The sequence below is a fragment of the Balaenoptera acutorostrata genome, chromosome 1 (genome assembly GCF_949987535.1).
Source record: "Balaenoptera acutorostrata chromosome 1, mBalAcu1.1, whole genome shotgun sequence".
NCBI lineage: Eukaryota > Metazoa > Chordata > Mammalia > Artiodactyla > Balaenopteridae > Balaenoptera > Balaenoptera acutorostrata.
Genome location: NC_080064.1, coordinates 25,394,866 through 25,408,688, shown reverse-complemented (window position 1 = coordinate 25,408,688; position 13,823 = coordinate 25,394,866). Strand labels below are relative to the sequence as shown.

The following is a 13,823-nucleotide window of genomic DNA, read 5'->3' as shown; positions in this document are numbered from 1 at the left end:
CGGGGAAGCTACTGTCCCTTGGGCTGGGACCTCCCAACACCCACTGCTCTCTCCCCAGCGCTTCTTCCAGGTGGTGAGCTTCATGGTGGATGCAGAGAACAAGGACAAGTGGGATGACGCTCAGCAGGTGAGGGGCTGGGCTTCCAGGCTTGTTCCCCCATGGCCCACCCCTGCCTCGGTCCCTTACGCCCTGTCTGTCCCCAGGTGTCCCCTGGCTCTGTGCACCTGCTCCGGGTCGTGGAGGACTTCATTCACCTGGTGGGCGATGCTCTCAAGGCCTTCCAGAGCTCTCTGATTGTCACAGATAACCTGGGTACAAGGAGGCAGGCAGGGGAGGGGGTGCTGGATGTGGCCAAACGCAGGACGCCTTGGGGGAGGGATGGTTTCTGAGGGCTTTTCCTATCTTCCTCTCTTTCTCTGGGCCCTGCCTTTCCCTCATTTAACCCCTTATTTGTATCTCTGTCTCCATGTTTCTTCCCATGCTTCGTCTCTTTGTTGTTTCTCTGTATACGTGTCTCCCCGCCTCTTTGTTTGTACCAACCTTGGTGTCTGCATCTGCCTTCCTGCTGTCTGTCTCCCCCACATTCATCTCTTCCCCTGTGACCTTCCCCTCTGTTTCTGTCTCTGTCTGTCCTCTGCAGTGATCAGCATTCAGCGAGAGCCCGTCTCGGCTGTGTCCAGCGACATCACGTTCCCCATGCGTGGCCGCCGGGGCATGAAGGACTGGGTGCGGTACTCAGAGGACCGCCTCTTCCTACCCAAGGAGGTGCTCAGCCTCTCCTCCCCAGGGAAGCCGGCCGCATCCGGGGCAGCAGGCAGCCTTGGCAGGGGGAGAGGCCCAGGAACCGTGCCCCCTGGCCCGGGCCACTCCCACCAGCGCCTCCTCCCGGCAGACCCTGAGGAGTCCTCCTCCTACTTTGTGATTGGTGCTGTGCTCTACCGCACCCTCGGCCTCATCCTGCCGCCCCCCAGGTGAGTCCCTGGGAGGGGTGGATGGGGCTGCTGCGGGTCCAGGGAGGCCCAGGTAAGGGAAGGAGGGCTGAGCCCGTGCTGGCCACAGAGAGAGCCATCTGCAGCCTCAGGGACCCCTCGCCTGGCTCTGGACACAGGTGCTTCTCCAAGACGTCCATGCAGCTCCCAGAGGCTTCAGAGGGGGTTCCGGGGGTGTTGGACTGAGCTCTAGACCTCACCCAAAGTCCTGGGCCCCACTGAACTCTAGGCCTTCCCCTGGCCTTGGCACCATGGTAGCCCCCTGCCCTCGATCCAAAGCACCTTCAGGGTTCCTGACTGGGTCTGAGCACCTGCTGGCAGGAGCTGACCTCAGCATCTGTCCCCCAGGCCCCCGCTGGCCGTCACATCCAGGGTGATGACAGTGACTGTGAGGCCCCCCACCCAGCCACTAGCTGAGCCCCTCATCACCGTGGAGCTCTCCTATATCATCAACGTGAGTGGGGCCCTGGGCGGGGACCCTGGGTATGCCCCAGCCAGGGCAGCCAAAGGCCTGTCTGATGGGCAGGTGGTCTGCCCTGATGGCAGGCTGAACCGCTGACCTGTGTGGGGACTGCCATGGCAGGATGGGGGTGGTCACGGGTGGGCAGCTTCCCCCCCACGCTGCACTTAGGTCTTCTGCTCCTCAGGGCACCACGGATCCCCACTGTGCCAGCTGGGACTACTCCAGAGCGTGAGTTGGGCAGGGGCTCTGTGTGGGGAAGGCTGCAGCCCTGGGACTCCTCCCTCAGGAGGGGATGTCCTGCCTGGAAGGCCAGAGGGAGGGTGCCTTGGCACCATCCTTGGCCTGAGGGATCAAGGGCAAACCCTGTGGCTCCCGCTGCCTGCCTGCCTGCCTGCCTCTTGGATGTGGCCTTGCTCTGGGTTTCACCTGTCCTTGGGCAGTGGCCAGCACTGGGGGTGGGGCCGTGGAGCTGGGCTGGGGCTCATTCCACCTCTCCCTCCACCCAAGAGATGCCAGCTCAGGGGACTGGGACACTGAGAGCTGCCAGACCCTGGAGACCCAGGCAGCCCACACTCGCTGCCAGTGCCAGCACCTGTCCACCTTTGCTGTGCTGGCCCAGCCGCCCAAGGACCTGGTGAGTGGGAGGGAAGTGCCTGGGCTGGGCCGGAGAAGAGGCTCCTGGGTGCCAGTGGCCATCTGTGACAGTGCTGGCGGGGATCTGGGTGATCCCACGTGGCGTTTGCGTGGGTGTACTTGTGGGATTGCACGTGGAAGTCTGTGCCCCTGGGATGGTGCTCACGGCGATGACACATGCCCAGGGGTGTGTGGCAGTGGGTGATTGCATGCGTATACACACACACATGTGTCTGGTTGTGTGTGGAAGAGTGCGGGTGACAGCATAAATACACGTCCACGTACGTGACTGGGTCTGCTCTGTGCACGTGTGGAGGCAGTGGTGAGTCCCCTAATGTGCGTGGGTGTGACACAGGTGCAGGTGCCAGTCTGTCCTAGACAGGAGGTGGGGAGGGCGATGGCACCCCTGTAGCTGCCCTCTCCCAGTGACCCATCTGACGGTCTGCCCCTCTACCCCAGACCCTGGAGCTGGCGGGCTCCCCCTCGGTCCCCCTTGTGATCGGCTGTGCTGTGTCCTGCATGGCGCTGCTCACCCTCCTTGCCATCTATGCTGCCTTCTGGAGGTAGGTGGGACGGTGGGGGGTTGGGGGGGCGAGGGGCGGGGCGGGAGGTGGCCGGCCACCCCAGGTTGGGCTAGCTCCCCTGTCTCTGCCCACTGTGCCCCACCAGGTTTATAAAATCGGAACGCTCCATCATCCTGCTGAATTTCTGCCTATCTATCCTGGCATCCAACATCCTGATCCTCGTGGGCCAGTCGCGGGTGCTGAGCAAGGCAGGTGCAGGCTCACAGGGGGGCCGGGGTGTGAGAGTGGGGCGAAGGGGGGATGGCGCGTGTGCTCGTGTGTATGAAACTAAGTGCCGGATGTGTGTAGACACTCGAGCTGGGTGTTGGGTGAGGGTGTGTGTGGGAGATAGTGTGTGAGCGTACATGAGGGAGTTGGAGAGGGGGTGTGTGTACTCCAGTGAGGGATGTCTGTGTACATCTGTGAACGTGTACGTGAGCCGAGCGCCTGTGCGCATGTGTGTTGGGCGTGTCTGCGGGCATGTGGGAGCCCAAGCGAAGCCTCCTGTGCCACTTGCCCGCATCTGATCTGTGTTGGCTGTCCCTTATGCCCCCTCGGCCCTCTCTGCACAGCGCCAGCCCTGCTGGTGCCAGACGTGGGGCCCACCCGGCCATGACGTGGCAGGCACTCCTGTTTGTCCCCCTCCCTGACAGCCCCGTCTGTGCGTGGGCAGCCTGCCCGCCCGCCTCCTGGATGCCGAGTGCCGTGTGCGTGTCACCAGGCCTGTGTCGTGCTGTGTGTGGGTGCAGGAAGACGGGGGTGCCTGGCAGGGTTCTGTGGGAGGCGGAGCTCAGGTGGGCGGCCGTGGCAGCGCCCAGCAGCAGACGTGGGAAGCCCGGCGCCTCCCACCCTGGCGGCTGCTCAGGGCCACTCCCTCCCTCTCCTTCTCCCTGCAGGGTGTGTGCACCATGACAGCCGCCTTCCTGCACTTCTTCTTCCTCTCGTCCTTTTGCTGGGTGCTCACTGAGGCCTGGCAGTCCTATCTGGCTGTCATCGGACGGATGCGCACCCGCCTCGTCCGCAAGCGCTTCCTTTGCCTGGGCTGGGGTGAGCAGGGCTCGTGCTGGACCCTGTCACTGGGCCTTGGGGGCAGGGGCAGCAAGTGAGCTTCCGGCCCCGGCCCTGCTCTCTGGGCACAGGGGTCAGCTGGGCTGGGGGTCTGGGAGGATGAAGGACCCTGAGGACGAGCGACCATCTCACTCTGGCTCCCCCACTCCCCCAGGTCTGCCTGCCCTGGTGGTGGCCGTGTCGGTCGGCTTTACCCGCACCAAAGGATACGGTACATCCAGCTAGTACGTGGGCCTTCCCGGGGTGGGAAGCGGGAGTCAGTGGACCTGATAGGCCTCCAGACTTCTCGGGCTGTGATCCTGGCCCACTCCTGCTGTGGGACTTTGGGCAAATTCTCCCGTCTCAGCCTGTTTCCCTGACTATAAAAGGCTGTGCTGGGATTGGATAATCTCAGAACCATTTAGGTCAGGGATCAACCCTGGTAGCCCCAGGGCCCAGGTAGCCCCAGGGCCCTTGTTAGAGGGTCTCAGCAACAGTCAGTGGCTCGCTCTCACCCTGTCTGGGTCCCTGCCCCATGCGTAAGGTGACCTGGCAGCTCAGGGAGCCCTGAGGGATGGTGTTTGAGCATGGGAGCGGGCCCACTGGTTGTCTGATACCCCCTCTTTCCGCTCTCCCCAGCTGCTGGCTCTCTCTGGAGGGTGGTCTGCTTTATGCCTTTGTGGGCCCAGCAGCTGTCATTGTCCTGGTATGTGCCCCTGCAGCATCCGGGGAGGGGCATGGCCCCAGGGGGTCTACCTCCTCCACCTGGGGATTTCCCTGCCAGGAGGGCATCTGGTGATCCTGTCTTCCCCTACCCCACTCCACCGGGCCCCCAGGTGAATATGCTCATCGGAATCATCGTCTTCAACAAGCTCATGGCTCGTGATGGCATCTCAGACAAGTCCAAGAAGCAGAGGGCCGGGTAAGGGGAGGGGGGTCGCTGTGACTTGGCCTTGTGGGAAATGCTGTAGGGAGGGTGGGCCACAGCTACTCTTGGAGACTCAGGGCTTGATGATGCGACCGGGGCTCCCTGACCTTGGTGCATCAAGGGTGCAGGCAAGGTGGGCACCCGGTGTGCTCAGCTGCAGCCCCTCGCCCACCCTAACCCACCTCTCTCTCTCTCATCTGCCCTCCCCCTCCCACCCCACTCGGGGCTCACACTGCCCCATCTCTTCCCACTTCCCGTGTGTCTCCCCCCTTCTCCCATGTCTGTGCCGCCCCCGAGGTCGGAGCGGTGCCCCTGGGCCAGCCTGCTCCTCCCCTGCTCAGCGTGTGGAGCGGTCCCCAGCCCCCTGCTCAGCTCAGCCTCGGCCAGGAACGCCATGTTAGTTGTGCCCCCGTGGGAAAGGGGGGGGATGGGTGGGGGCAAAAGAAGGGGGGGGCAGTGCCCATGGTGGGGGGAGGAGGGATATCAGCCCAGTGCCCTGGAAAGCTTCCCCTGCCCCGCCAACTGCCATGCACTCTCAAGGGCTCAACATTGTGATGGCAAAGAGGCCACAGGGAATGAATGTCTGTGCCTTCCAGAAAATGCCGGATTCCCGTGCCCACCCCTTGCACCCTGGCCCTGCCCCCCCAGCCCCGGCTTACATTTTATCCAGGCACAGACACACACTCCCCCTTATAGCCCCAACCTACAGAGGCTCATAGAATCTTCCACCCTTAGAATTTTTGAGCCCATAGAACCTTAGAATTAGAATGGTAGAATCTTAGAATAAGACAATCAGAAGCTAAGAATGTTCGAATGAGTGAATCATAGAGTCTTATCATCTGTCATAGAGTCTGAGACTTAGAATTTCAGAGGCACTGAATCTTACAATCAGTTGGAGGACAGAGAATCTTGGAGGTAGGGAATTATTTCACTGAGCTGTCCCCGGGCTGCTGAGACTCTTAAAATCCCAGCCGCACAAGAGTAGAATGAATGAATGAACTTCAGGGCTTCAGGCCCAACCTCCCACTCAGGGCCACAAATCCAGCTGACCCTCCCTGAGCAGTGGGGGCCCAGCTCTGTCTTGCACACCTCCAGGATCAGGGAGCTCACTGCCTCTGGAGGCGGCTGGCAACATCTCTGGGAACCTCTGTGTAGCAGAAAGCTCCCTTTCGCTTGGGCTCCCATCTGCCTCTCTGACTCAGTCTCTCAGAACTAGCAGTTAAAAGCTTGGGCTTCCGAGGTGCCACTTTGGGTTTGCATCCCGGCTCTGTCTCTGTCTGCCCAGCTGGGCACACTCCAGTTTCCTCATCTGTAAATTGGGATAATAATCCCCATGCCTGTTTACTGGAGTTGTTTTGGTCACAGTGTGATTAATGTATGTAAAGTACCTGGTGCAGGGCCTGCCAGAGAATTGGTGGTTAATCAGTGGTAGCCCTCATGGCTGTGATTAGGTCCTCTCTTTAGTCTTGGCTCTGCCCCCGGGGCCTATGGAGACCACTGTGCCCGCCCCCTGCCAGGCTGAACAGCCCTGGACCGCTCTTCCTAGGGCAGGTCTTGGCTGCCTGCCCATCTTTCTGCCTTGTCCAGAGCTGTGCCCACCCCTGCCTGACTCTCCCATCAGCGGTGTTCATGAGGCAGAGTGGGCAGGGTGTGGCACCTGGCCCAGTAGGGCAAGACTGCCCTACTGTGCGCTCGTGGGCTGTTGCTGGTGGGGGCAGGCTGGCACTGGTGCCCGGATGCCCGGGCCCCTCTGCCTTTTTTTTCTGCCCTCCCTTGTCAAGGAGGCCGGGGATCTGTGGGTTTGGCCCTGACCCTGGCTTTGACCCCCAGCCCCAGCTATGATCTTTCTGCCCAGCTCTGAGCAGGCCCTGGGAGCCTGGCACCTCCTCCTTGGGAAGCTGAAGGGGAGGAGCCTCTGCTGCCCTGGCCCCCCGTCTTCTCCCCAAAGATTTGTGCTCTGTGATGTCCTCCGTCCTCTCTGCCGATTTAACCTTCCTGTGTGTCTTTGCCCGTCTCATCCACTCTCTCACCATGTCTGCCGTCTCTCTTTGTCCCTCTTCCTCTCCTCCCCTCCCAGACTCTCTGGGGATGTGGCCCAGGCCTGTGATTCTGTGCAAATTGTGGCTGAAACTCACAGCGTCTGCATCTGTCTCCCTCCTCCTCTTCTCTCCCACTGTTTCTCCACCTTCTTTGTCTCTGTCCGCTGATGCTGCCTCTGGCTCAGTCCCATTGTGTCGGTGTGTCTGTCCCTCCCCCTCTCCTTGTCCCCCAGTTTTCTGCTCTTTGTCTTTGTTCTGTTTCTCTGCCTCCGGCTCCTCAGCCCCCCTGCTTGGGGACATTACTGAGGTCTTGGCATTTGGGGCCCTGCCAGTCGTGGGCAGCTTAAGGGCCCCAGGCTGAGTGCAGGCCCAGGCTCCGCTCAGCCTGTCCCCTGGAGTGTCGCCCTGACGGACCCTCTGCCTTGTCTTCAGGGCCTCGCTCTGGAGCTCCTGCGTGGTGCTGCCCCTGCTGGCGCTCACCTGGATGTCCGCCGTCCTGGCCATGACAGACCGCCGCTCCGTCCTCTTCCAGGCCCTCTTTGCTGTCTTCAACTCCGCGCAGGGCTTTGTCATCACGGCTGTGCACTGCTTTCTGCGCCGAGAGGTGGGCTGGGCCTCTCCTGCCCCTGTCCGCCCCCGACCATGCCAGTCCCTCGCTTGTCCCCATGGTGCAGATGGGTGCAGATGGGGAAGATTGAGGCCCGACCGGGTCCCCAGCTGGGCAGCCCTTAATGTGCACGCTGATAGCTTGGGCAGCCTTGGCCTTGGCCTCGGCCCCCTGGGGCTCCTTCTCCCCTCCCCTAGGCTGGATGCGCTTCTTTCCTTCCACACCCATCTGGGTGCCTGGGGTGGGAGGCACAGCCAACCGTGGCGGGGGGCCCTGTGGCAGCCTCAGGCCCAGCAGGCACCTGCTGCCCCCAGGTCCAGGATGTGGTGAAGTGCCAGATGGGCGTGTGCCGGGCCGATGAGAGTGAAGACTCCCCCAACTCGTGTAAGAACGGGCAGCTGCAGATCCTGGTGAGTGAGGAGGCCTGGGCAGGGCACAGGTGCATTCTGAGTGCCCCCTGCCCTAGACCCCTCACCTGCCTCATCTATGGCAGGGAAGGAACAGAGACTGGGTTTGATTCAGGCTCAGCCACTGACAGCTGGGTGGCCTTGGGCAAGTCCTTCCCCCCTTCAGTCTTCCTGCTGTCAGGTGTGGCTGGAGGAGACCACGCCTGGGGCCCCTCTGCTCTGTTGGGCAGTGTGCCCAACAGAGGCAGACCCTCTGGGTGGGTAGGGAGGGGCCTGCATCCCCCCCACCCTGATACATGGATCCTCTCTCTGCCTTTCTGCTCTCTCCCTCTCTGCCTATAGTCAGACTTTGAAAAAGATGTGGATCTGGCTTGTCAGACAGGTGAGTGGGCCAGGGCAGAGCCGAGAATGGCCCCAGAGAGGGACAAGAAGGGAGGGCCCCCAGCCGCACCAAGGAAGGCCCTGACAGGCGTCTGGCTGCGGGGTCCAGCTTTTGAGTCAGGCAACCCTGAGTTGGATTCAAGGCTGTGAACACCACTCACTGTATGACTCTGGGCAAACACCTTACCCCTGGAGCCTCAGTTAACACACCTATAAAGGAGAGAAATCTGTCCTCCCAGGGTGGGTGGGAGCCTTATGTGAACTGGGGGACGTCAAGTGCCTAGCCGGGTGCTCGGCACAAAGTGGCTGTTATATCACTGTGTCATTTCCATGATTCTTACCAGAACCTCCTTCAAGTTCTGTCTCCTGGGGAGGAGCTGCCCAGGGAGCGGGGAGGAGCAAGGCTCTTTTGACAGCCTTGGGGCTGTCGGGTCAGAGGTCAGGACCCGCACCCGGGCACTGTGGGAGCTGGGCCTTGGCTTCGTTCCTCGCCCTCCCTTGCTGTGGGCCTCTGGGATAGACACCTTCTTAACCCCTGTGTTAACCACCCAGCCATCACGCCAGGACTCAGTTTCCCCCGCTGTCCAAGCTCAGGGGCTTGGTACCTGCTCAGCCTGGGCAAGGGCCTCTGGGGGCTCCTCCTCCCCCGGACTTACCTCCCTCCACTCCTGCCCCCAGTGCTGTTCAAGGAGGTCAACACTTGTAACCCGTCCACCATCACGGGCACACTGTCCCGCCTGTCCCTGGACGAGGACGAGGAGCCCAAATCCTGCCTCGTGGGTCCCGAGGGCAGCCTCAGCTTCTCACCGCTGCCTGGCAATCTCCTGGTGCCCATGGCAGCCTCACCAGGGCTGGGGGAGCCACCGCCCCCCCAGGAGGCCAACCCCGTGTACATGTGTGGGGAGGGTGGCCTGCGGCAGCTGGACCTCACATGGCTGCAGCCTGCCGAGCCGGGCTCCGACGGGGACTACATGGTGCTGCCCCGGAGGACTCTGAGCTTGCAGCCCGGCGGCGGGGGCGGAGGTGGCGAGGACGCCCCGCGGGCCCGGCCCGAGGGCACCCCCCGGCGGGCTGCCAAGGCACTGGGCCATGCCGAAGGCTACCCCAGCTTCCTGTCTGTGGACCACTCGGGCCTGGGGCTGGGCCCTGCCTACGGGTCGCTACAGAACCCCTACGGGATGACCTTCCAACCGCCACCGCCGACACCCAGCGCCCGCCAAGTGCCCGAGCCGGGGGAGCGCAGCCGGACCATGCCCCGCACCGTGCCCGGCTCCACCATGAAGCTGGGCTCCCTGGAGGTAAGGGGCTGCTGGGCACGGGCGGGGGGTGAGGGGGTGGGAGGCCTGCCCCCGGGTGCCTGTGACTATGTCTGGCAGCAGCCAGGAAGGGACAGCCGGCAGCCTCCTCATACAAAGTCCTGGGGAGTATATCTGCTGTGCATTTCTCCTCCGTTTGTGCCCATGGCGGCTCCAAGGGAATCCTGGCTCCTCTGAGCTCCTCAAATGGGCTTGGACGCCACGCGCTGAGGGTGCACTTCTCGAAGGTGCTCACACTTGCTTTAGTGCCTGTTTTGGGGTGACCGGTTAGGATGGGCCCTCCTTTAAGGGGCCTGTGGCTCAGGCCCGGTGCTCTATTGCTAGGGAAGCCACATCATAGGGGATGAGAGCCTGGGTCTCCGAGTCCCCAAGTTCAGATCTGGACGCTGCTGATCAGTGAGATTTGGAGCATAATCTTCCCCTGAGGCTCACATAGTCTCTCTTCGCCTTAATCTCTCCGAGCCTCAGTCTCCTCATTTGTAAAGTGGGGATAACACAGGAGCAGCCTCTTGGTAGAGTTGTTGCGAGGACTAATTGATATAAAATATTTATCTCTGTGTGGAGCAGATAGAAAGTGCTAGATGATTGGGGATTGCTACTGGTATCATTCCTGAAATCAGCCTCAGGCACTGCCCGTAGGCCTGTGGTAATTGCCCCTCTCTTCCTGAGAAAATGTCAGCCCCTCTCTTTCCCTGCCTGTGTGTTTTCTGTGGCTGTCCCACCTTCTCTCTGACCTCCTCAGGCCTGCTCCCTGCAGGGAATCACTGGCAACAAGCAGTTGGTCGTGGCCCACTGTAGAACTCTAGAACTTTCGTTGGAGGGATGAGGAGGGTGTGGATGAGGACAGGGTCAGGAGTCACAGCTCGGGCACCACTGGCTGCTCATGTTCGGCCCCAGAAACCAGCTCCCCTTCCTCCCCACAGAGAAAACTAAGTTAGCAGCTAGAAGGTTTGCAAGTTTAGTTTTTCTCCCGAAATGTTTCTTGAACATTTGGTGCCTGCTCTTGCCGCAGATGGCAGAAACAGGAAGGCGTCACAAAGACAGAAAACTTGACACGGGAACTGGGGAGGGGAGCGCTCAGCATCGTGGCAGGTTTTGTTCTGGGGACACCTGTCCATGCTTGGGCCCCTGAGGAGGGGCCAGCCCTGGGCTCCTTGTGTGGGAGGTAGCAAAAAACACGGCAGAGTCTTGAGGGGTCAAGGATGACGTCCAGAATTCTGGTGTGGGCAACTGCGATGGGGCGGAGGAACGTGTTTGGGGCGGGGGAATTTAGAGTTTATTCTCTTGGGCGCAGCCGTGTGTGCCTTGCCCGTGGGCATCAGGGAGCAGGGAGAGGAGTCCCGCTGCCTCCAGAAAGTGCAGTGTGGCTGGGAACGGGGAGGACACGTGTGTGTGTGCGTGCGTGTGTGTGTGTGTGTGTGTGGTGAAGGGCAGGGGAGAGCGCAGGGCAGAGTGCGGGGGCCGAGAGTTGGAGACGCCAGGGTGGATGGCGAAGAAAGAGCAGGCAGGGAGGTGGAAGGACCAGGAGAGGGGTGTCACCACCGCCAGTGGTGGTGAGCGTGTCTGCAGGCCTGGGACTGGCGAGATCTAGATGGCGGTTTTAGCGGCGTCCTTGAGGACTGTGGGGCAAGTCCCTTCACTCTGGACCTCAGTTTCCCCAGTGTAACCTGAGAAGGTTGGTCTTGGCCTTGTGAGCACTCCTGCGCCAACATTCTGAGACTCTAAGGCCTCCTTCTTGAGTGGCACCGAATGCTGCGTAGGCCACTGGGGCCTTGAAGGTGGTCTTGGGCAAGTGAGAGCCGGGAGAGGCATGAGGGAGGGAGGCCAGGGAGGCAGGGCCAAATTTGGCAGGAAAAGGGGCAAAGTGCGGTGAAAGGAAGGTTTCTGTAACCCTGCGTCCTGTATTTGCAGGACAAGTGGAGGTTTCCAGGGAGAGAGGAGCCCGTTGGTGGCAGAGAGGATGGGGCAAGATGGGGCAGGACAGAGGGGTGGGATCCAGGACACAGAGGAAAGAGGGTCTGCTCTGTGATCCCATGTGGGGATCTGTGTCCCGCCGTGTTGCAAGTCTGCGCTGTGACATCTGGTCCACGTGCAGGTGCATGTCTACGCGTGTGCCAGCCTGTGTGTGCCCCTGGCAGTCCTGTGGTGGGGTAGCGCCTTGGCACCTCATTTCCCAGGCCCCAAGCCCATTTCCACAACCTCAAGGGCTGTCCTTTAAAGGATTCCTAGCTCCTGAGCCTGGGCTGGGGGAAGGTACAGTGGGCAGACCCTGGGGGAGCAGATTTCCTCACTCTAAACCCCCTGCACATGGTCAAAAGTTTTCTTCTCTTTCACTGCTTCCTTGTTGCTCCTTCCCAGCGAAAGAAGTTACGGTATTCAGACCTGGACTTTGAGGTAAGTGCTACAGTGTATGTGTGTTGGGTTTGGGATTGTGGGGGGCGGTTTGTCCCTGGAGGGTCCCCTCCTAAAATTAGCCCAAGCCCCAGTGCAGAGCCTGACCCCATGACGGTCCCTCAACTGCCCAAGCCCGTAGCTCTGGGGTGAAGAAAGAGCCAGGCCTTGTCCCAGAGGGGCTGGCAGCAAGCAGGGATGTGGGGACCCAGGATGCTGAGCGTCCCACGGGGAGCACCTGCCCTGACGCCCTGTGGCTCCCAGAAGGTGATGCACACCCGGAAACGGCACTCGGAACTCTACCATGAGCTCAACCAGAAATTCCACACTTTCGACCGCTACCGCAGCCAGTCCACGGCCAAGGTGAGGGCTCCTCTTGTGACTGCCTGTGCCTGAAGCTCGGGGCCCAACCTGGCACAGTGGCCCCTGGGGTCAGACCCTGACCCGTGGCCCCCGTTGCAGAGGGAGAAGCGGTGGAGTGTGTCCTCAGGTGGGGCAGCCGAACGGAGCGTGTCCAGCGTAAGTGCCCCAGGCTGGGGTGGGGTGGGGGGAGGTGGGCCTCGAGGCACTCATTCCCTCCCTGCCCTCCTCCCCTGGCCTGGGCAGCCTCAGCTTGCCTCACCAAGGGCCTGCCCATGGCATAAGCAACAGTCTGGGGTTTTTAGGAGATGGGGGGTTTTGGTGGGAGCTCCATCAGGATCTTGAGGAGGGTGGGCAGCAGGAGACATGGTCTCAGGGGGCCACTCTGAGCACAGGGATCAGGAACCCCACTCTGGAGCCAGGCGGGTCTGGATTTGAACCCCACTTTGGCACCCGATTGCTCGGTAACTTTGGGCGTCACTGGCTCTCCCTGGGCCTTCTCAGTTGGTTCTTCTGTACAGTGGGTGAGAGGGTATTGGCCCATCGCCACGGGCCCTTCCCTCTCCCCGCCACAGGAGAAACCCAGTCCAGGGGAGCGTCCCGGCTTGTCCCAACAGCGGCGACATCAGAGCTGGAGCACCTTTAAGTCTATGACGCTGGGCTCGCTGCCCCCTAAGCCCCGAGAACGGCTGGCCCTGCACCGGGCAGCAGCCTGGGAGCCCACAGAACCACCGGATGGTGACTTCCAGACAGAGGTGTGAGTGCCACTCCGGACTGCCCACTGCGTATAAATATTATATATCTCTCTATTTTCACACTCCACTTTGGAACTACCCAGGAGCCAGCGCCCCCTCCCCTCTCCCGAGGGCTGGGCAGGGAGGCACAGTGGACTCAGCTGGGCTGGGGGAGCCAGACACAGCGTGGCCGGGGGACCAGGGCCCTTCCTTGTCTCTCAGAGGCCCCTCAGCCCCTGGAGCCCCATCTTCACCCCCAGCCTGTCTGTCCCTGTCCCGGGCTGGGGAGGGGGGAGGGAACTTTCTTGGGAATAAACTTCACTCTGTGGATTTTGCTGCTGAGCTATTTGCTTTCCCCAGGGGAAGGCCCAGCCCTGGGACCCCAACTTTGTTCCTCCATCTCTTTGGTTCGCCTCGCTTGGTCTTGTCAAATTGTGATGGGGTCAGGCTGACTCCACCTGGGAGGGGGTGGCCTAGGCTCTGACTCCATCCTTGCCCCTGACTCCCTGGGTGACCCTGGACACAGCCCTTCCCCTGTTGGGGCCTGAGGTAAGCAGATTGGGAATGTAGGGTGGGGTCCCTTGAAGTAGGACTTCCCCATTGGCTGTGATGGTCATGGCTGCCTTTCACTGGGGCCCAGAGGCCAGGCAGAGCTTAGTGACCTCAGGTTCCCCATATGTGAAATGGGGATGGTGACAGTACCTACCTCATAGGGTTGCTACGAGGATGAAACAGATTAACACACGTAAAGTTAGCTTAGCGAGTGCCTGGCACAGAAGAAGCTCTTTTAGTATTAGCTGTTGTCTAAGGCACCTGGTCTCCTGCTGTGCTCTGTGCTAGGAGTTCCACACCCTCGGCCTGGACCCGTCACAGCAACCTTGCAGGAAAGTTTTAGGTGGCCCATTTTGTGGATAAGAAAATGAGGCCCGAGATGGGAAGTGACTTGCTCAAGGCCACAGTCAGA

General features: G+C 61.1%; 1 protein-coding gene across 13 annotated transcripts in view; it reads left to right on the top strand.

Annotated features, from left to right (window-relative positions):
- Positions 1-13,170, top strand: part of ADGRB2 (adhesion G protein-coupled receptor B2) — a 59,901-nt gene extending 46,731 nt beyond the window's left edge. For 6 of the 13 annotated variants that reach the window (XM_057532749.1, XM_057532739.1, XM_057532777.1 and 3 more), the window contains 21 exons: positions 59-127; positions 205-313; positions 642-972; positions 1,339-1,444; positions 1,638-1,681; positions 1,961-2,087; positions 2,546-2,649; positions 2,756-2,858; positions 3,546-3,696; positions 3,872-3,941; positions 4,336-4,402; positions 4,533-4,618; positions 4,922-5,020; positions 7,096-7,267; positions 7,585-7,680; positions 8,020-8,059; positions 8,737-9,356; positions 11,733-11,768; positions 12,030-12,128; positions 12,228-12,284; positions 12,701-13,170. In XM_057532749.1, coding sequence (XP_057388732.1) covers positions 59-127; positions 205-313; positions 642-972; positions 1,339-1,444; positions 1,638-1,681; positions 1,961-2,087; positions 2,546-2,649; positions 2,756-2,858; positions 3,546-3,696; positions 3,872-3,941; positions 4,336-4,402; positions 4,533-4,618; positions 4,922-5,020; positions 7,096-7,267; positions 7,585-7,680; positions 8,020-8,059; positions 8,737-9,356; positions 11,733-11,768; positions 12,030-12,128; positions 12,228-12,284; positions 12,701-12,886 — 2,772 coding nt within the window. In that variant the 3' untranslated portion in view covers positions 12,887-13,170. The remainder of the gene's footprint in view (positions 1-58; positions 128-204; positions 314-641; positions 973-1,338; positions 1,445-1,637; positions 1,682-1,960; positions 2,088-2,545; positions 2,650-2,755; positions 2,859-3,545; positions 3,697-3,871; positions 3,942-4,335; positions 4,403-4,532; positions 4,619-4,921; positions 5,021-7,095; positions 7,268-7,584; positions 7,681-8,019; positions 8,060-8,736; positions 9,357-11,732; positions 11,769-12,029; positions 12,129-12,227; positions 12,285-12,700) is intronic. The other 7 variants (XM_057532710.1, XM_057532716.1, XM_057532725.1 and 4 more) reach the window with 7 other exon arrangements.
- Positions 13,171-13,823: the final 653 nt, after the last annotated feature.